The sequence below is a fragment of the Cygnus atratus genome, chromosome Z (genome assembly GCF_013377495.2).
Source record: "Cygnus atratus isolate AKBS03 ecotype Queensland, Australia chromosome Z, CAtr_DNAZoo_HiC_assembly, whole genome shotgun sequence".
NCBI classification, from domain to species: domain Eukaryota; kingdom Metazoa; phylum Chordata; class Aves; order Anseriformes; family Anatidae; genus Cygnus; species Cygnus atratus.
In genome coordinates, this window is record NC_066396.1 from 13889880 (window position 1) to 13912182 (window position 22303).

The window sequence follows — 22303 nt, forward strand, 5'->3', positions numbered from 1 at the left end:
TTTTTTTTTTTTTTTTCCCATGAGACTTCCAGAACTTTATATCTTTGAGAACTATCCTTCCTCCCCCAACCTAATTAAATTTTCTTAGTTGTCTACCAATTTCAAAAGTTACTCAGGATACTGATAGGTAGTACAATTGCCTCACCCTTGTCTCTTTCGGGAGTTTTGCTAAAAATATAGGTGGCATTATACCAACTCTTCTACCTCTTTGTAATGTAGCTCTGATTTCATAAAAAAATCCTTAACACATTGACATGTACAAGATACAATATCAAGCTCTTCAGCAAATGCTATAATAGCTTTAGTAAAGCTGCATGTCTTTAAACATACCTGTGATGCAGGGTGTGAATTAGATGTAAGATGTGAGAGTGGAAATAAATCCAAAAGGGCATTCTAGTCAAGATCGAAGTCTCTCTCAGGTTCTTTGCTGACAATATACTATCAAATGGCTGATGTTATATACATTATGATATACATTCTGATATTCATGCTGGACTTGAATTCTTGAAAATCAGTTTGAAAACATTCACCCCAAGGAATTGTTGAAAATAAGACAAAGGGGGACTATTATGCTATTGACTAACAGACATAGATGATAGATGATTCATGTTCTAATGACAGCAGGAGATAAAAAAAAAAAAAGAAAAAAAAAGATGGACAACACCCACTGCATCAGCTCTTCTCCATTAAGATGTTTATTGGTATATTACTTTGTTTTGCTAAGCAATCATTTAAGGTGGAGATGCTTTTAATTCATGGTGTTCTGTTGCTCTTGGGTAGCAAGCTAACCATTGGAAACTGTGATTAGAACTGGTTTGGAATCCATTAACCATTTCTAAAAAAGGGGAAAAAACAGTGAAAAAGTGTTAGAACATAGTTGCTATGACATATGTACTAGTCAATATTTAAGTGAAACAGTATTCTCATGGCTCATCAAGAACATGATTTCACTGTGTTTCAATTATGATTGTAACATAAACTCATTATAATAAAGAAGAAATCAAACCACATGTGATGCGCAGAAGCTTTAAGCGTGGAAGCTCTAAGCCAGCTTCCACTGTCTTCAGTTGGAAGAGGGAGTTCTCAACAAGTCTGATGTTATTGGGAGCCAAAGTAAAGTTATTTTTGTTTTTCAAAAAGAGCTTTTAATATACAGGAGGAAACATATCTGAATATGTATGCATCGTGTATAATCATCATGATATTTACCATTCTGACTGAAAAGGACATGTCATTGATATATTTATTGAAGGAAGAAAACTAAGGCTGCTCATTAATTTTAAAATAATAAAATGAGATTTTAAAATAAGACCCATTGCACTGGATCAACCAAAGGCTAACTTTTTTATCCTGTTTCTAACAATAGGAAAATAGCACAGACCTGGAGTATGCCCAGGAGTAGGGAAGCACGTAGAAATATTTCCCCAGAACACTCTCCCATCCCAGCAAAATTGATACTTCAGAGACTACATAAATGAACGTCATTTCTACATGTTTGAGTAACTTCTGTTAGTTTTTCCTAAGGTTTCTAAAATGTGTATTTCCTTTTGGTATGTCCACTGTGTAGAAGACCAGTCTACAGTTTGTTTATAATCTGCCACTTGCCAGTTTTATCTAGTGTCTCCTAGTTCTTACACTTGTTAGCCTCACATTACCCTGGATTTTATATCTCTCTATCATATTCTCTCAGATTTTGCTCTTCCAGCTGTGACATAACTTGTGGAATGAGTAGCTTTGATTGCATAGAGATGAAGTGCTGTAGGAAGCATTTCATAATTGTCTGATTTAGGACTAGACAGCCCACAAGTGGTATCATGTCCTGCTGGCTATGCTTGCTTCAGAGTGCTTCACAAGTAGATTAGTGGACCTAGCTGAACTCTGCTGAAGGTGAAAGAGCTGGCTTGGAAGAAATGTTCTGTTACGTATCTTTGGCTCAGGTATAAGTCATTTTGCAAGACCATCAAGGTGTTTCAATGGTGAAATTTGCAAAATCCTTTCCCTATTCTGCTACTTCTTTTCTTCTTGTGGCCTTGGAGAAAAGAGGTAATTTATTAATATATAGCATAAAATATTAAGCATAAAACACAAACACTTCCTCCAGGGCCTCTAAACTCTTACTGTCATTTCCAGGCAGCATGAAATCTTCTTCAGAGCAGATGAAGAAAGTTGAGATCACCTTTCCATTCTATGGACCAGAGCATCCACTCTCAAAATCCTGCTTACATGCTTTGCTTTGCTTTGCAGTATTGTTTTAGAAACAATACCTCAAAACTGTGTTGCTAAACATTTTCTTAAACTAACTTTTTCCAGGTGAAAAGTTTTAACATTACTATAAGAGTAACTCTGTTGGATTTAAGCATACTACTTATCAAGTAAGAGAATTCAGACTCCCAAACTGTCTTTATATATCTTGTGTGGAAAATAAATCTTTTCTCTTCCAGAGACATAGGTTTTCTAATAGAAAGTCTGACTGGAGGTGAAATCTGGATTTCAAGAGCTGGATTTTTAGTCTGTTCTCCAGAATTCTCATAGTTCTGTGATATAATGTTACTCTTGAAGACATTCAAAGACAAATCTAAAGATTCACCAACTGGAGCTATGAGGTATCTGTTTTTAAAAGTTCTGCCATCACAGATTGAAATGAAACATGTAAATGAGCTTATGCATGTCACTGAAATGTCTCAAATATTGGCTGACCACTCAAAACAGCAGTAACAGATTAGTACTTAAGAGACGCTGCTTACCTGCTTTTGAACATTTTCTTCTCAACAGGGACGTTTTTCAATGGCTTCTCCTTGGCATGGTCTGCCTCCTGCTTGTGGTGTAGGATTATTACACTGGCGAGTTCGAGTGCTTTCACCATCGATGCAGGTGGACCAGGGACTCCAACAGCTCCAGCCTCCATCAGTGACAGCTGGTATTAAGACATCATACTAGGATTAGTCTAATATTTTTCTGTCTGCTGTGCAGTGACAGATAGCTCATTAATTAGAGATTTTTACGCAGCACTTCTGAGGGTCAACAAGGTGGTCCATGATTTAATTCTAATTTTTGCAGTTATGGTGACTCTGCAGATCATTCCACCCTCTAGCATATATCCCGACTACACAGATTTGGCTTTTGAAAATGCCCTTGTCAGTAGCACTGTTCAAAGGCCCAGATGTTTCAGCATTTTTGCCACCCTAGGAAATTGCATGAATATCAAGTTCTAAGGCATCTGCACTTCAAAGTCTCCACCACAGGTATTGAATTTACTGCACATTATTATTTTTTTTTTCCCTGTACACAACTGCATTCAGCTCCCTCTTCCCCTTTGTGCACCAGTCTAATATCAATCTAACACAGTAAGTATGAAATGTGGTCATGTGCTAGCAGTAATAGTGCTTTTGCAGGAAACTGAAGACAAAAGAGCTTATGACATGTTGAGATTGCTTTTGTCTGTGCTCAACTTACAGCCTTGGTCCTTACCATCATGCCGCCATCCTCCTACTTCCTTAAATGTAATTGGATTTTCATTTCAAGATGCAATGATATATGTGGGACAAAGAATTCTATCTTAGAGTGCCTTTATCGTCAAAAGAACCCAGTAACTTCTACTAAGATCCACACTCTATACCCACGAGATTTGACTGGAGTAGGCATAAGGGAGTGCTATGACATCCTTATGTCCTTATGAAGGCTCATTTTGTCTGGATATTGATCTGAAAACTATGCTTGTTTTAGTCTGCTTGGAGAATTTACTAACCTTCAACTGTCGTAGATTTGGGAATCTGACAAGCAATTCCCTTAAAGTAGCTTGAGCACATGCATGTACAAGCTCCATCTATCAGTACAAGGGTGCCTCCATTTTTGCAGGGTTCACATTTGCACATACTGTATTCAGTAATGTAGTCCTCAATTGCTCTTTCCAAATTTTGTTTCTTTAAATATGAGTTTCTTATCTTAACTGGAACAAGTGTATGTATTGGAGAAGGCTGTGGAAGAAAAAAAAAAAGCCCATGTTTAACAGATTTTTCTGTAGTTCTGAATACTTTTGATAGCAATAAAGGATACCATCCTTTAGTGCTGATATACACATCACTAGAATAAGCATCTGAAGAAATTGTCAAAATGAAGAAAGTATCTGGTAGTTCATGATACTTGGAGACTCACCTCCATTTTACAACAGAAATTTTCAGATTCTAAGAGGCACAGTTTTGAAGAGGATGTACTTACCCGTTCCTGTATCACTACTGGTGCATCAACCAAGGACTTTGCCCACTGTACGTAATCATCTATGTCAACCATTTTGGATCTTCGCAGTAACATTTCTTTTATTTTAACTGAAAAATCAATCTTCCCTCCATCAACTAAAGAAATAACATCATCAATGATAGCATCATCTTTATATTCTACTGCAGAAAGAAAGAAGATGAAGAAGAAAGTTTAATGTCCATACATCTTGACGAACAGTTGTCAAGCACAACCAGTCCACCTCTGTAAAATGACAATTGAGAGAGGAACCCTTCACCCACTGGTCATGGTAGAATTCCATATTTCTTTGCTCATACCTATTACATGGGATGGAATCTTCTATTTTGCAATTAAATTAGAAAACCCAATATCTGAAAGAAAATGAAGGCATAGAGCAAAATGAGAGACATTATGGAGGTCATAACCATTTAATAAGTCAAAGATATTATGAATACTGCTACTCTATCACCTGAGCTGAACCAGAAAAGGGCAGAAATTGGAATAGTAGAAGCTTGTGCTTCATAACTAAAACACAACAATAGAGCACTACAAGACTCGGAATAATTGTCTTTTATGTGCTGAGTAGTAAATCCTTCACTCCTTGCCATTTGAGATTTTTAGGGCATTTGATAAAAGACTCAGCTCCAGAGACACAGAAGAATAGAAGGGAACATTGACAGGGAGAGGAACCTAAGTAGCTTAACAAGAGAAAGGGAGACTCTGCCTTGGCTCACCCCAGGCCTGTTCCAGGAGAGCTGTCAGACCCATTGGACAGGACTGAGAATGAGTCTGCAGCAGGATGAGTCAATGGAAAGACTCTCTGGATGCAAAGAGCAGGGTTCGAGGACTGTACAGAACTTAAATACTTATGGTATATTTAGGAAGGTACCATTGAAAAGGTAAGATGGGATCAAGGTAGTTTTGGGAGAAACAAGCATGGGAAAGAGAGGAATAAAGACAAAGAAGTGGCTGATTGCATATAGAAAGCTGGATGATCAATGAGCTTGTCTGGTCATGTGCTGTGCCTGATCTTTGCAGTCTGTCCAGGCTTCTCATTAAATTCCATTTCTGACTTCCTGGGTGAAGAAACTCTATTCTGCATGTATACATGTGTACGGAGGGCTGTGTGCCAGCAACTGGTGTTGGACCATGATGGGGACCTGCGTGTTTGTGCTGTCAATGACTGGATCAAGTGAGGATACATATGTCAGTGTGTGATCACTAGCAAATAACAAAACAGAGTAGCTGGCAAGTAGAGTAAGAGGGCTGGGAGCCAAGAATCAAAGTGGTTGTAAGTCTCTATACATAAAAATCTATGTGCCTAGGGGTGTTCAAGGAAAGGATGGATGTGGAGCTTGGGGACTTGGCTTAGTGGGTGATGTTGGTGGTAGGGGGATGGTTGATGATCTTGGGGGTCTTTTCCAACCGTTATGATTCTACAATGAGACAACTAGAGGAGCTGGCCACTGGAGTAACTGGGGTTTCGAGGCCAAATACTGTGAGGTCCTGGTTGACTGAGACCTGTCTGCGTGTGTGTGTGTGTGTCTCCATTTGAAGCAACTGGAGACAAGAGGATTCAAGGGACAATTGCTGGATAGACTAAGCATTTAAGGCTGATTACTGGAGTCACCTATAGTGTGTGTGGCATGTATGTGTGCTGGTGTGCATCAGTGGGTCTGCTGATCCCTACCAGTAATGTAAGCGGACCTGTGGGCCTTGGAGTGTTGTATATCCAGGTGACAAAAATAGGGTGAACTAAGCATATAGGGAACATTTAATGCATCATTTAAATGTCTAAGGTCAGCTGCTGGAGGTATCTGTATAGTCTATATATGTATATTGAGGAGGGGCTGATAGACCTGAAGGTTGTGCTGCTGTACATGTGTACAAGTTCCATAAAGGGAAGTGCAGAGTCCTGCACCTGGGCAGGAACAACCCCATGCACCTGTATGTGCTGAGGGCCAACTGCCTGGAAAAAACAGCTTTACAGAAAAGGAGCTGGGGATCCTGGCAGACACCAAGTTGAACATGAGCAAACAATGTGCCCTTGTGGCAAACAAGACTAATGGTATCCTGCACTGCATGAGGAAGAGCTTTGCCAGCAGGTTGCAGGAAGTGAACCTTGCCCTCTCTTCAGGTGACTTTAAGGTCACCTCCAGAGCAGTGTTTCCAATTCTGGGCTCCACAGTACAAGAGAGAGGTGGAACCACTGGAGTCCAATGAAGTGCTGCAGAGATGAAGCATCTCTATTATGAGGAAAGACTGAGAGAGTTGGGACTGTTCAGTCTGGAGAAGAGAAGGCTCAGGGGGATCTCATCGAGGTGTACTAATATCTGAAGGGAGTCTGTAAAGAAAGTAGTACCAGGCTCTTCGCAGTGGTACCCTGTGACAGGGCAAGAGGCAAAGGACACAAACTGAAACACAGGAGGTTCCTTCTGTGCATATGGAAACACTTTTTTCACTGTGAGTGCGACTGAGCACTGGATGCCCAGAGAGGTGGTCTATAGTCATGGAGGTCTTCATATCCCATCTGGACATGGTCCTGGGTAACCTGCTCTAGCTGGTCCTGCTTGAGCAGGGGGGGGGTTGCACCAGATGACCTCCAGAGGTCCTTTACAACCTCAACCCTTCTGTGATTCTGTGATGTTTCCGCTGACTGACCTCTGTACTGATCCAATAGTGAGGAGAACAGGATGAAGCCATTGGTGCTGTTTGTGTTTGTATGAGTGCTGTGTTTCTATTTATATTGATTAGTTTGGCCGTGTATATATCTATGGATGTGTTGTATATGTTGTACATGTGTGTACTGGGAACACATGCTCAGCCTAGCTTGGGAGTGTGGAATTATGGCAGCTTTACCTTTACTGGGGTACGCGATCTGTCATTTCCCTAATAAATAGCAATAACTATGTTGATTTTTGCAAGAAGAAAAAATTGTTATTGCCTTTCCTTAAGCAAAAGATATAATGTAAAATAAGTATATACTTACATTTATCCTGCATTTTGATCTTCCCACATTTATCACCGGACATTTCAAGACGGCCGTTAATTTTGTCATATCCAACACTGACATCAAATTGATATCCAAGACATTTCTTCACATCTTCTACACCGATACCTGGAAGCAGAAATAATTATGTGATTATTAAAGGACAGAGTGACCAACAGCACAAAGCTGCTCCAGGGGAGGTTCAGATCGGACATTAGAAAAAAAATTCTTTGCCATGGGGGTGGTCAAACACTGAAAGAGGTTTCCTAGCAAGGTGGTTGATGCCCCATGCCTGTCAGTGTTCAAGAGGCATTTGCATAATGCCCTACATAATATGCTTTGACTTCTGGCTAGCCCTGAGGTGATGAGGCAGTTGGACTTGATGACTTTTGGTGGTCCCATCCAACTAACTATTCAGTTCAGTTCAGTTCAGTTCAGTTCAGTTTATTCTATTCTATTCTATTCTATTCTATTCTATTCTATTCTATTCTATTCTATTCTATTCTATTTGAGTGTGATTATATTATTGGAGGATAAGTTTCAGTGCTATAGGCACTATTGGAAGTGTTTATGCTTTCTTCTTCCTATTTGTATTCTGCTTTCTCCTCTTCCATGCAATGAATTTGAGGATGACTGTATTTGAAGTGTCTGCACAATTTCTAGGAAGTACTTGAATTTATTCCTTATTTTATGTCATCACCAACTCTTAGAGTTCCAGATGAATACACCGACTAGCAAATTAGATTTAAGGTTTTGACAGATTTCCTAAGCACTGGGGACCTCTTGTGAATTATATCGCACCAATTACTGTGATGTTTTGAAGAAGTTTGTTTAAGATTTTGTTTTCTAAGTTGTAGACTTAGAAAGCAGATTTCAAATAATACTGGAAGTTACAGAGACTCTCATCTCTGTTGAACTTGTATAATTTGAAGTGTCACTGGCGTGCCACAAGCAGAACACATTGAATTGTGCTGTTCTTAGTAGTGTTGTATATACACAAGTCTATCCTCACCCATCTCTGCATGACTGGAGACTTGGTGCCAATCTGCATATTCTAGCTAGACCAACAGAGCACATACCTAAGAGAGACATAACATGATTATCCAGCACATACACAAGTTCGTATTTTCCTCCCACAGCTCCAGAGGCTGCATAGTGAGTTCCATAATCTTCTAGGAATTTGAAATATTCCCCCTTATCATATTCAGCAGGCAGAAAATTTAGATCATCAAGGAAAGTATCTGTAAGACGGATATCACGACTCCGCATTTGAAATCTTCCCAGCTGAATCTTTCCTTTTACGTTGATTCTGAATGCAGGGAGAAGAAAACAGATGAGAGAACCATTCTGGTATGAAATACAGCAGGAAAATATGTTTTGTTTTACTCATAAAGAAACTGCAGCCCTTTTAAACATGGTATTCAATCTAGCATTTTGGACACGAACTTGTTAAATTGAAACAAAACTTCTCCAATTTAAACTGAGGAAGAGGCAAGAAATTTAGACTTCTTCATTTCTTGCAGTTTTGTGGAAGTCTCCGCTTGTTAATTGCAGCAAGCCCTTTGTGATCCATTTGATGACAAGATTTCTCTTTAGGTACAATATCTAAAATTCTGACTTTTATAACAGCAAATTAATTCCATATGGCTTGCCAGATAACAGAAGCTGTTCCTGCATGCCTATTGAGGTCAGATGGAGTTTAGTCTTTGTTTATAGTTAAAGCAGAACTACGTTCTCTCTTATTGTGGATCACTTCTCTGTTATTCTCAGACTGTCAGCATGAAAGACTCCAATTAAAAATAAAATAAAATAAAAATTCACTCTTGCATCTTAAAATTTATCAAGAAAAAAATCCTTTCAAGGCATGTGACCCATACATACATTTTAATTGTAGTATTTAGTAACTGATATATTCATACATTACACTCTGTATATTTTTATCATAGTCTAAACTAGGACCTAGCTGCTGCCTGTAACACATGACATCTTGTGAAATAGTTGCAGTTAAGACTCTAAGTAAACACATGCCTTCCAAACCCCATTATTTTCTGTAGTACTTCTCTTAACACTCCCTTAACAGCAGTGACTAGTAGGAGGTATAAAAAAGTAATTTAACAGCTGACCATTTAAAGGATCATAAAATGCTGACTCAAATGCTCTTAGAACTGACAAAATTCTTCAGGCACCTACACTTCCATGAATAAATTTTTGTAGGTACAAATATTCCTGCCATTCAGCAAAAATCCCTTACTTTCTTGTTGTCCCTGGGCTCTTCCTGCTTTTATGCTAACACTGTATAAATTTTACTATTTATAAAATGATTACATTAAATACTCTAGCTTGATTAAACTTACCCTTTCTGTGAATCTAGTCAACATAGATCCTAAATTTGTAGTCTTGCTATAGTGAAACTTTAAATTTCCTCCTGCAGAAGTTTTGTTACTTCCTGAAGTAGGTGCGTATTTCAGAGACAGGCCAACGTTGAAGCTTTTTTGTTTGTCCATGTACACCTCTCGTATCATTTTTAGATGATCACTATAGAACTCAGATGTGAAGGTTTTGCCTGCTTTTGTCTTAGAAAAGAAGATGAAAAGGTTATATGAGAAGCCAGAACAGGCAGTAACAGGAAAGTCTATGTAGAACTTTGAAGTTGCACGATTTACCTATCAAGAACAACAAAAACAACAAAAAAAGTTATAAATAATAGGCATTGATGTGAATACAGCAGAGAAGCATTAAAGTTGGGAAGCAGCCACCTGTCTACTTCGTATGGTATCCAAATTGACTTTGAACATAAAGAGTAATTTAAAGAGAAGATATTTTATCTGACTAGCAAAATAATTCCACAAAATGTATCAGTAAAGGCTTCATGACATTTGGGAATTAAAAAATATGGTTTGACAGAAAAAAAAAATAATTCTAACCCTTTACTATTTTTTTTTCTCCTTGAAAATTTTCAATTTTTATTGGAAATGCACATTTGAATCTCTAAATAATTTGACTCAGCTAGAGAATGGAATTCAGTAAAAAACAGTAATTTGATTTATCTTGATTCTCTCAGAACCTCATGGGAGTTTTTATGCAGTTTCCTTGTATATTCAGGATCTCCTGAGACCCAGGCTCCCAAGACTGTCTGCATCCTTTTAGCTCCATTTGTGGTCAGAAACTGTTATGGAAAAAAGCCCTCACTAAGCGGAGAGATGATGCTGTCCAAGAGCAGATGTGATGTAAGCAGCAAGTCTTGTCTTCAGAAGAAAACAGGAACACAATGCCTTAATGGCAGTGTATATTTTAAAATGTGGGTTTTTCACAAATGAAATATATATATGCATATATATACACTAATATATAACAGAATTGCATTGAAAGTCTTTTTTTTTTTTTTTTTTTTTTCTCCCTGCAGGAGAGAGAAACTTGTCACTGATTAAGAAACTTAGAGAGCACCAGAGTATCCTAATGGTATTCCTTCCTTTTTATCACAGTCTTTCTTGTGTCCTTGAAAAAGTTTTGATTGCTGCTCTATCCAGTAAAATTAGGTATAGTATTCATTTTTTTACATCTCCTATGCATATCATCCAACCATATGGTAAATATTCCAGAAAGACATTTTCATTTACTATGCACAGGTACAACAATAAATGTGTGGGAAATTATCTGGAGCAACTGAGTTTAATTGCTAAGGCATATGATAACATAACCAGTTTCCCTCCGGACTTTTCTGAAAGTATGAGGCTAAAAAGCTGATGCTAACTTACTCAAAGAGGTTTCAAGCCTTCTGAGAGGAAGTCAAGATTCAGCATTCATTTAAAACATTCTAACTTGCATAGAAGGACTTAGACTTACATCGTAATTGAGAACACCAACATTCCATGGCTTGCGGTAATATGTCTGTGTGTTCCCATCGCGCACCCTTTCACAAAGACCATTGAAAAACTCATTGTCAAATGGGCTGGCCATTGGCTGCATCCCTAAAACATTGATTCTGCAAGAGAAATACAGGACAGGTTATGCTTCAAAAAAGAAGGTGACAGCACATGTAGTCTGGAAGCACTGGTATTATGAACGGAAAAGCCTAATTTTTGTAAGAGATGGATACTATAGCTGTGGAACTGAATCCTTAGGGATAAGGCTCCACCATGGAAGTTTGTCTCATCTTTTGTTTTCTTCATTTCTCATTCATGTAATGGATAAAATACTACATATGTGTAAAGCACTTTAATGGTCATACATGAGAAAGAAACAGAAAAATAAAAGATAGATATTGCAGTGAGAACCTTACGAATGGAAGGAGGGAATAAACATTTCTTCTTGAGCAACGTATTTATGAGGAAATATTAAACTATTACATATAAGTTTAAAAGTTTTATTTATTTATTTATTTATTTTCCTGCTTAACTCATTATTATTTTGTTTGCTGTTAGGAACTTTGGTATCAAGAATGCACAAGATTCATGTAGAAGGAATATACAACAGCTCCTAGCTTTGTCTTTTCTCCCAGGGAGTGACTTGGAGGAGTAACACAACTCCCTGGAGAGGAAATCTGAACCACTGCAAACCCTGAAAAGAGGGCATGTTGACTATGTAGTTCTACACGTCTGCCTACCAATGTACAAGAATTACTTCTGAAAATAGCTGCTCATTTGGGGATTCTATATCGTTTATTGCCTTTCTAACTCCTTCATAGATTCGAATCTTTCCAGGAAGCACAGTGTTTATGTCCAATACACGCACCTAGTTAACTGCAGAAAATGGTTATTGGTTCATCAAAATTGTCTGCATTGCGTACCACAGATGTGCATCTATACATTTCTCAGGGAAGACATCAACACTGGATTTTAAAAGAAACAATAAAGTAGCTGCTTCTAAAAATAAAATAAATAAATAAATAAATAAATGCCCATCTGGCTTAGTTCCCCGTACTACAAAGGCAGAGATTTTGCACCTATGCTGTCATGCTGTTCCAAGATGAAACGCAGGGTGCACCCTTTTCTTTTAAACACAAGGTGGTGCTGTAGTATACTTTTATTTTCCTCTGTTCCCGTTGGGATAGCTGTCTTTTGACTCAATTTGTAGATGCACAGTACGTCACACCTTCTTTCTGTTTGAAATTAAATATATACAGTATGGTCTGAGAAAAGAAAGATAAATTTTCGACTTAGATTAATGAGGAAAACTATAAATTAATCAAGATCTGGGGAAGTGAAGAACAATAATGAAAAAAAAACCACCCTACAGGCAGAATGTTGTTGCAGTAAGGCAGCCTGTAGTATAAAATAATCAAGGGAACTTTTCCCCCTTTTAGATGCTCATGTTAGTAAAGTAATGGGGAGTGACTGATTCCTTATTAAGTATCACTTGAAAAGATATATATATATATATATATATAAATATAAAATATACCTATATATTTTATGCTGAAATAGTAAGTGTTTTAAAAATACTCATGTAATATCTATGTATAATTCTGCATATTAACATAATGATTGATTTACTTAGTATTCACTGTCTGGATAAATATTTATCCTCCCCAAGTACACAATATAAAAAGTAGTCAGGTGTTCTTCTGAAAGTTATGTTGCATTTCTGAATACAAATGAAAAAGATGATTCCTCTTTTGGGAATGCCAGTGTCCCAGCATTTTCAGTTGGCTTTGGAGACAGTCCTAGACTCTTCACAATGCCAAATACTTCTTTTTTTCCCTTAATTCCATACCCTTGCCCTGCAGTCCTGCCAACTTCAGACACATCGATATCATGGTTACTGCATGGTGATCGTGGTTCAGATTCACAGTTATCTTCATCAGAAAAATCTCCACAGTCATTATCCACATTACACACAAGTCGTCGCTTTATGCATCGACCTAATTAAAAAAAAAATATTGAATGAATCCAATTCTTTCCAAGATGGACAATAAGTGACACCCCCAGCTATTCTTCATTGAGATCTTTCTTTTTGTATAGTTTCACCAGTTTCACAAGGAATTTTCATTCTTCCTCCTTAGAATGAAAAAAAAACAACCCTAAAAAACAAAAAAACCCACCATACTAATAAATCTGCTTATTAGTTTACTGAGATGGAGAACTGCTGTCATTTGCAGAAAGTTGTCATTTCTTGTGGTTATTTCTATATTAATTTTTCATTATTAGATTTTTTAATATATTAGGAGAATACAGGAAAACATTACTTCAATATCAGCAAAGAATTATTTCTTAATTGTTTAAATTGTTACTATTTGTAGAACATGAACTATAATGATTGATATTCTAATGCAACAGTGAAAAACTAATTCTACTGACTTCAGGTATCACAGTCTGTACACAGATTGATTTTTTTTCTACAGAATTTAAAGATTTGAATAAATTTAGCCCTAAGATAATAATAATAATAAAACCACTTGTTAATATTAACTATCTCACCTGTAAGTATCACACAATGGCTATGAACTAATAATTAAAGACACACTTTTTAAGTTTTCTTTCTCTACTTGGACTTTCCAGAAAGATACAATACTGACAATAGCTTGGAACTCAAAATTCACCTAGCATCTTTCCTTTCCTGTTTTGATTAGTTTTACTATCATTAACTTATTCTATTTTTTTTTTCATTTGTGATGAATCTCGAATTCATCTAATTCATATGCCATGCCTGTATTGCTTTACAAATTAAGATTTTTGAATCTAGAGACTTGCTGGTCCCCAGTTGGCATGTAACATACCACATTAGTCATTTAGCCTCCCTATCCATTTTGCTAGAATTCCTTCAGTCCTAGCTTTATCCCAGTGATTTTTCATAAAACAGGATTGTGTACCAGGTGGAACAGGGATGCTAGGAGAAAGAACAGTGTATGGATAGCTTTTAAACATGGAGTGAAAAACACAGGAAAATAATTTAGATCTGAGGCAAATTATTTTGAGAGATGGAAGGAATGTACCCCTTTCTCAAGCATTTTTTATGTTATGCTTTCGATCTCATGGCTTTGCAACCCACTTATCTACACATTTGGAACTGTCTTTAACCCCTAGCAATAATGTTCTGCTTCAGGAAATCATCCCCAAATAGAAGAGCATTGAAGCATATACCCTGTTTTGTGTAAGCATTTTGACTTCAACACAAACTGATTGAACTTCTTCATAGAACTGAGTGAGATGTCATTTGCTGAACTATTGCACAACTCATGATGGTATGAAAACAAAACCTACCAGAATTGCATTGAAAGTCAGCACCGCAGTCTGGTTCTATTTCTTCAGGACAGACTTGGTCACTTTCACAGCTCTGTGTATCTCCTAAAGTCTCCACACACGATTTTCCACCAAACTGGCCGAATCTTTCGATACTTCTAGAACGAAACTTGAAATATAAATAACAGTTTTAATATTGCTTCAAGATAAAAGAGAAGACATACCAGAACTGGAGAATTTCCATCTGAACATAGAACTTCTCAAAATGAGGCATCTTTGGTGATATTATTGGTTGAAAAATCATAGGCACAGCTTATGCTGTAAATTTACAGGAACATCAAATCAGTATCGTAGCAAATATATTATTATGCTTATTTTTCACTCTCCCCCCCCCCAATATATTATTTTGCTTATTTTTCACCCCCCCCCCCCCCCCCCCCCCATTATTTTTTATCCAGGGAGGAAATGCACCATACACATTTTACATGCTTTTTTGGTAGTTTTATAAGAACTCCCCTAAGAAAACAAAAATCTGTGTTTGCTTAAAAGATTGCTTCTTATTTAAAAGGGGAAAATCTGTTAAAAAGTGATACTCTTTATAGAAACATTTACATGGCCATAAAAGATTATTTCTATCAACAAAACTTTTCAATGACAGCTCTTGAACAGTTTAGTACATCTGGATGTAGTCTTGCTTACTGTTACGGCTTCAGGTCTGAAATGATTATGGATTTCATCAAATTACAAACACTCAATATGAAGAGTTGCAATATTTTCCCACAACTAAAAGTCAGACAGATAACATTAATTTGTTTGTTGCTTTGTTACAAAGACTTCCAACTACAGCTTACCCTTTGATTGGTGCATGGGTCACAGGGCCCCCACTCACTCCAGCTGGTCAGCTTACAGTCTATTGGATATGGAGAATTCAGTTCTCTCATCTCCCTGTGGAAAGCTTTTTCTGAAGAGCTGTCAAACAAAACATTCCAGGGCAGTACACTAAAATAACATTTGAGTTTGCATTTAAACCATACACCAGTATTTTGGAAGCACTTTCAAGCTGTTTTCTCCTTTGCTTTTATAGCAGTTCTTGGTACACAAAATGTATACCACTGCTTAATCTTAAGTTCTTTGTTTGTAAAATTACGCTTTAAAAAAATATCATTTACTCAGCCTGCTTTTTTTTTTCCCGCCTTTTTTAGATCATTATGCATACTCATACTTCTGGTGGGTTGTGCTATTGAAGAGAATCAAACAATAATACACAGAGAATATCTGCAGTTCCCCTATTCAGACAGTGGCTATACTCTGCATACTTAAAGCTAAATACAAAGGCACAGCAGCACATCTCAAATTGGTATAGTACTTCAATATATCTTTCTAATTTCTCAACTATTAGCTGTGTGGGGTTGCCCTTAAGCCTAAATAAATGTTTAAATGTTTTCCTGAGTTAAAAGAAGGCTCATAAATAAAAGTATTACTTGTTAACTGTCTAACTTACATAGTTGGAAAAAGCAGACAAATGTTTAGCTATCTAAGTATTCTTCAGCTTGCTGAGTTGAATACTTTGCCAGTTAGATTTCAGCCAAAGGCCTTCATTTTCTGGAGTGACTGTTCATTTTAGTGTCCAGTTTTAAATACTAAAAAACTTCTGGATTTCAGTAAGTGAAGGGCTGTCACTTTACAGAAATTGAGTTTCTTGAAAGTGCCTACAGCTAGACATTAAAAAATTGATGCACTGTAGAATGACCCTTCTGTTCTGAAAAACAAGTCCAGTATTTTACTGCTGACCTTAACCTCACAGGTAGCAGTGCTGAAAGTGATGGGGTATTGATACCTAACTTTTACTCTCTACCATTTACACCAATTTTGACATTTATATACTGAATATTCATTCACTGCAAGGCAATTCTCTCTCTGCATCTCTCCACGTTAATGCTGCTGCCTCTGTTCTACAGTGGGACCCTTTTTTTTCCAGGCCCCAGCTGGCTGACAGATCTGCAGCTCCTGCAATGTGATGTATGAGCTTTTGTCACAGGCAGTGCATTACCCTCCACTCTTTGACCCCCCTCCCTTATACAAACACATGAAGAAACCAAACAAATGTAACCTGATTCCACAAAATTGAGAAATCTGTTGTTTGGACAAGGAAGATACACCAGTCAGTTCAGCTTTTGAGTGCTATTTATTGTATGTTCAGGTTACATACATAGTAAACTGATACTGAGATACTAACTAGACCTATGTCTCTTTCCAGTCATTGAATCTTAAGCAGCCTGGTGGCCACTGGGTAGTTGTGCAACCCTTCATACATACACTGAGCTCACCCATACTGGCTCTGATGCCTCAAACTTTCCACTGTCACACACACCAGCAGTAAACAGGCACTGCAGCTGCTGCTGGTAGTATTCATAACGCACACTCCCACTGTCCTGCCTGCTGATCCTAAACAACTCTTTTCCCAGAAGCCTCTTAACCTTAACCCAAGGCCTGCAATATATGGACCCGAGACAGAGGATGTTGCTTTTAACAGGTGAGACTCTAAAAAAAGGAGACAGCAAAAAGCACCCATATGCTCAATATCTCTGGGTATCAAAAATGAGATAAGCAGAGAATTAAGAATCCTTTCCATGCAATAGGGACCTCTCAAAATCTTATCTGGTAAGGAAGTGTGAAGCTTTTTTGTGTGCCAAGCACCAGGAATTGGGGTAGCTAGTGCAGAATGCAAATCCAACCTTGTGAAAAGTACATTTTATATGTAATTCCCTTTCACTAACTTTGTGCTGGACTCTAGATCAAAATCAATAACATCTAAACCAATAATCTGTTGTTGGCAGCTGAAAGGGTTGTGAGCCTGGGAAATAACATTGAATACTTGCTTTGTTCTTGCTACTTTTCTTGGATCATACTCTAATGGTCATTACCAGAAACAGACTTTTTTTTTTTTCTTTCTTTCTTGTCTCTGCTCTGATTCAGCAGTTAGATTAGATCAATCAGTGTACTCTTACTCTGAACCTTTTATTTTACTTTCATGTTGTTAATTAGGGGCAAACTTTATTTTTCCAGTGCTGTTGGGGTTTACAGATCACAAAACTTTCTGGAAGGTGCATGTACTTCAACGTCTGACTAAGTATGCATGCTTAGGCATGCATATGTAAGACAAACATTTCAGTCTAGGGGACCTACTTGAAATAATTCCACCTGAAGCTGCACTGCAGTCACACTTACTTTGTGCTACATTAAGAATGGATTTATAACTCATATTAGGAAGAAAAAAAAAAAGAAAAAAAAAGAAAGAAAAATACGTATATCTAATCTCACAGAAAATTCTACAGAAGGGGTAAATTCCTATATGGTAGAAGTCGGATGCAACATGCACAAGTTGCTTCAGGATAAGTACTGTCTGAATACAAAAAAATCTTTACCAAGAGAACAATTAAATATTAGAACAGCTTCCCCAGGGAAATGGTAGAATGTCTCTCACTGACAATATTAAAGAATGCTTGTCAGGACACCTAGATAACCCAAACCAAGGCCCTGCTTTCAACTGAAGGTTTGTACCAGATCTTCTCCAGAGGTCCCTTCCATACTAGACTTTTCCATTACTCTACAGTTCTATGAATTTCTGGGAAGTCATAAGATATTTGCAGTTTGATATAGCCCAGCTGCCATCCAGCACCTTCAAAACCAATTTCTTTGCCTGCAATTAGCTCATCTTAGAAATGTCATCTATACTACAATTTACTGTAACTTCATAATAAGTAGAAAACTGTACAGCAGTTTTTCAAAGCATTGTCTATTACATATTTTTCAAAACTCTGCATGACAGTAACATCATCAGAGGGAAGAAAAAAAACCTCAGTGGTCTGGCAAATGGATAAGAATCATCTTATTCTTCCCTATATCTACAACTACAGCATTTGTATGTACTTACTGATGTGAGACTATAAATCTCAAAGAGTAACACCACCTATTCTAGCATTTTGAGGAAAAGGTTGACAAGTTTTTCTTAAAGATAGGAGTAGGAACCCTCAGACTCTAGACCTTAAAGATATATTGGGACACCTAGTAGGATTTCTATAAGTACCTGGATATCTTACTCCTAACAATAACCAAGCATTAAGGTATTATAGAAGTTTATGTTGAAATGCATTTCTGAACATTTATTACAGTAAAAATGCAGCCAAAACCCTTTGCAGAAGTTAAGAATGGTCCCTGAAGAGCAATATCTATGAGTAGAACCTAAAGAAGGGATCAGACTCAGGCTAATATGGAATCTAAGGATTCTCACAAAGTTTCTTATAAAACATTATTTTGAGTCTGCAATAAAAAATAAAATAATAATAGTAATAATAATAACAACAACAGCAACAAAACAGGCAGGAAATGCCAAGTTGAACTTCGCAGTGCAAACTGAAGTTTTGCCTTCAGTTGCCTTTCTGCAAACCAGAGGTGATGGTGGTTTTGAGCTTTCAGCCAGCAGAAGTGTTTAAATAAACTCAGCCTAGCAACTTCTGCAAGAATATTCATTCTGAGTGAATACGTATGGGGTACTCATGCATATTGGTCCCTTCCAGATTTGGACACAAGGTTCACGGGATTTGTTGCAAGTCCAGCTTTGAGGTTTTGGATCTACTTGACTTTACAGCAGGAAAAACAAAAAAAAGTTAGAAAAAAAAATCATTGCAAGTGAGCGTCATGAACTCTGAAATGCCAACACTATCTATATTGATCTGGAAATTCAAATGGACACCTATGGAAAAAGCATTTTATTGAACAACATTGTTTAGAAAAACAGACATTAGGAAAACTGAGTTTTTCCACTTCCACATTATATCCACTTCCCTCATTTTTAGAGAATAAGTCTTATGAAGAACAGTTGAGGGAGCTGGGGGAGCTGGGGTTGTTTAGCTTGGAGAAAAAAAGTCAGGGGAGACCTTACTGTACTTTACAATTACCTTAAAGGAGGTTGTAGTGAGGCAGGGATAGGGCTCTTCTCCCAAGCACCAAGTGATAAGATGAGGGGAAATGGCCTCATGATGCACCAGGGGAAGTTTAAGATGGATATTAGGAGAAATTTCTTTACTGAAAGGATTGTATTGCATTGGAATAGGCTGCCCAGGGAAGTGGTTGAGTCACCATCCCTGGAGGATTTCAAGAAATGTGTAGATGTAAAACTTAGCAGTATGATTAGAGGTGGACTTGTCAGTACAAGGTTAAAGGTTGGACTAGATGATCTTAGAGTTCTTTTCCAACCCGAATGATTCTATAATTAAACCCAGGGAGAAAATGTTACAGAAACGTCATGCTGAAACAGGAGATGTTGAGGCATGCAATTTAAATATCGAAGAAAAGAAAGCATTTAGGTTTCTAAGTGTCACTGAAGGTGGTAAATCAGAGCAAGAATTTTAGAGACAAGTATGGAAATCAAAATACTTTCTGTGCTATCCATCACTGGAAGGCTTGAGGAATGGAAGAATGGTCTTTTGAAAGAAAAAGGCATTTCGCAATCAGTACACAAAAATTGCTTTCACCTGTCTTAGATTGCAAAATACTTTATTGGCAGCTTCAAGCCAACCATCCTCATTGATTTATTGTTGATCCGTACATCAAAATACAAAGCTATTCAGTCTATCATTTAAAAAACTGATGACTTGGAAAAGAGGGTTGGTCTCATTGTTAGAACTGACCAACAAAGAAGTCATGGCTCCCTTGTAACTGAAGCCATGATAGCATTACATGACAGTAAACTTAAACAGGTTCCCCAGAGACATAGTCACAGCACCAAACTTGTCGGAGTTTAAGAAGCTTTTGGACTGTGCTCTTAGACATATGGTCTGAATTTTTGGGTAGACCTATGTGGTGCCAGGAGTCGGACTTGCTGATCCTCGGGATATTCTGTGATACAACTGTGGCTGCTAGCGCCATCTTGCAGCTGCATGGTCTAGCCCATGTTGCCTGCTTCAGAAGCTGTAATAGTCTTATCTTCTGGCTGGATTATTTCTAAATGAATATATCAAAGCTGTGCTCTAATTAGATCTGGATGCCCAATTAACCATCATCAAAAAGAAGGGAGAAACATAAAGCCTTATGGTTTTGAAGGCTCTTTTTTCAAAGTCTGTTCGGGTATTTCAAGCATCAATAGCAGTATCCAGCCTCAGGCCTAGACACTCTTGCAAGAAGCAACATTTTTTTTTTTTATACGGCATTCATGTCATCACAAAACACTCCACATACCACAATTTAAGTCTTAAAGCAGGCAGACCCTGATTCGTTCTTAATGTACATTTGGCTATTAAGACTTACATTCTTACACCACTTAGTACTGGCTATTCTCATAAGTGAAATATAGACTAGTCAGAGCTATTTCTGGTTGTGTAGCTATTCAGTTGTTTTCAAATGATGTTTTCATAGAGACTGAGCCTGCAGTCCTCCTCCTTCTAGTGATGCTGCTTATACTGAAAACCAAAGGCTATATTTCCAAAGAATTAGAGATCCAAAGGCTATATTTCCAAAGAATTAGAGATGTGCAGTCTAGGAGACTTGAGATATTAATATAAATACTATCAGCATAAAATTGTGCATCTTCAGAAATATAATGATTGAGATTGTATTATATTTTCACACTCAGCACATAATGGAAAAAAGCTGCTTGAGCTCCACCCTCACTATGAGAATATAAGAATAAGAATATAGCTTCAATAGCTATCAATGTAATTGATGGCAAAATAAGTGAAGTGAATAAACCATTTTGATTTAACTTCTTGAAAAAAAAATCTTCAAGGAAAGAAATTCCCGATTTCACTGAATATATAAGCAAGCTGCCCTGCCAGTGGAAATGTTTACATTGGTGGCTTATGCTGTGTTGGAGAAAAATAATAGCACAGGCAACTATAGAAAACTGAAGACACTTACCTTCTGCTTTCTCCCAAAAGTAAGGCAGACACCTCTAAACTGCATAATATGAATATTAGCTGCAGGATAACATGCATGCTTCTCATTTTGTATCTGAGTAGGAAAGAAATGCTGAAACTGAATTTGCAAAATCTTTATTTGTTCTGTTTGTTATTTATTACCAAGAGGAGAAAAAAAAAAAAGGCAGCACTTACTGAAAAATACCAGTTGCTAGCCAAAAATACCAGTTGCTAGCCAAAACCGACTTACGGTAAGTGCTCTAAAGTCCACTTTTCAGAAAGTTTGGCTTTTTCCTCTATGGATATTGAGAAATAGTATAAAGTAGTTTCACGATGAAAGAGCATTTACTAGTATCTTTTAAATATAGGGAAGACGTTTTCTATTCAATTAAAATAAATTAACTGCCTAGTAACAGCAATCATAGTGACTTACATAAGGAACAAGTAGTTCCTAAAGCAGAGCTGTTTACAAGGGTAAATTCAGTTTCTAACATGTTTGGAATTCTCATTTGTTGCATTTGAGGAAAAAAAGTCCTAACATTCCTCCCTCCACTCCCACCCCCCAAGGCCAATATAAAAGGGCAACAATTTTTTTTTTGATGTTTTGAAGTAGGTTTCTACTTTTCACTCTCTCACCAAAACCCCAAATATGAGCTACTCTTTAGAAGGCCATTCTTATTCAGCAGTTTTTTATAACCCAGATTTAAGGCACTGTGGGCTGGACAGAGCCACAAAACAGAAGTAACTCATAGATAACCTGTTTTTTTAGCAGTTAGGCATTACTTAGCATTTGGACTCAAACTTTAATTAATCTAGTACAAGGTTATTCTGCAATACCATGGATAATAAAAAATACTTTTCCCCCCTGTTCCCCTATTTTATTTTTTTTAATTTTTTTTTTTTTTTTTATAACCCATGCTTGACTTGGGATAATTTCTTCTCTAGGAACAAATTTTATGCAGGATCGATCCAGCTTGATGAGTCCAGTT

At 37.2% G+C, this 22303-nt stretch overlaps 1 protein-coding gene across 1 annotated transcript; it reads right to left on the reverse strand.

The window, feature by feature from the left end:
• Nucleotides 1-206: 206 nt before the first annotated feature.
• On the reverse strand, nt 207-21991 carry C9 (complement C9). Its single transcript, XM_050716362.1, has 12 exons — nt 21316-21991; nt 15252-15369; nt 14422-14569; nt 12935-13082; nt 11066-11204; nt 9577-9795; nt 8302-8569; nt 7223-7351; nt 4216-4394; nt 3746-3974; nt 2745-2914; nt 207-835 (listed from the first exon to the last, which is right to left on the reverse strand). The coding sequence occupies exons 1-11, from the start codon at nt 21399-21401 to the stop codon at nt 2766-2768; spliced, it is 1812 nt and encodes a 603-aa protein (XP_050572319.1). The 5' UTR covers nt 21402-21991; the 3' UTR covers nt 207-835; nt 2745-2765.
• Between the last annotated feature and the right edge of the window lie 312 nt (nt 21992-22303).

What these genes read in the sequence shown, in the direction of transcription:
- C9 (XM_050716362.1), bottom strand. Translation starts at nt 21,401, where the DNA reads ATGAGAAGCATGCATGTTATCCTGCAGCTAATATTCATATTATGCAGT. An exon ending in GATCAAAATGCAGGATAAAT is followed by an intron (nt 4,395 to 7,222) that starts GTAAGTATATAC and finishes TTCTTTCTGCAG; the next exon opens with TAGAATATAAAGATGATGCT. An exon ending in CAGTAGTGATACAGGAACGG is followed by an intron (nt 3,975 to 4,215) that starts GTAAGTACATCC and finishes TTTCTTCCACAG; the next exon opens with CCTTCTCCAATACATACACT.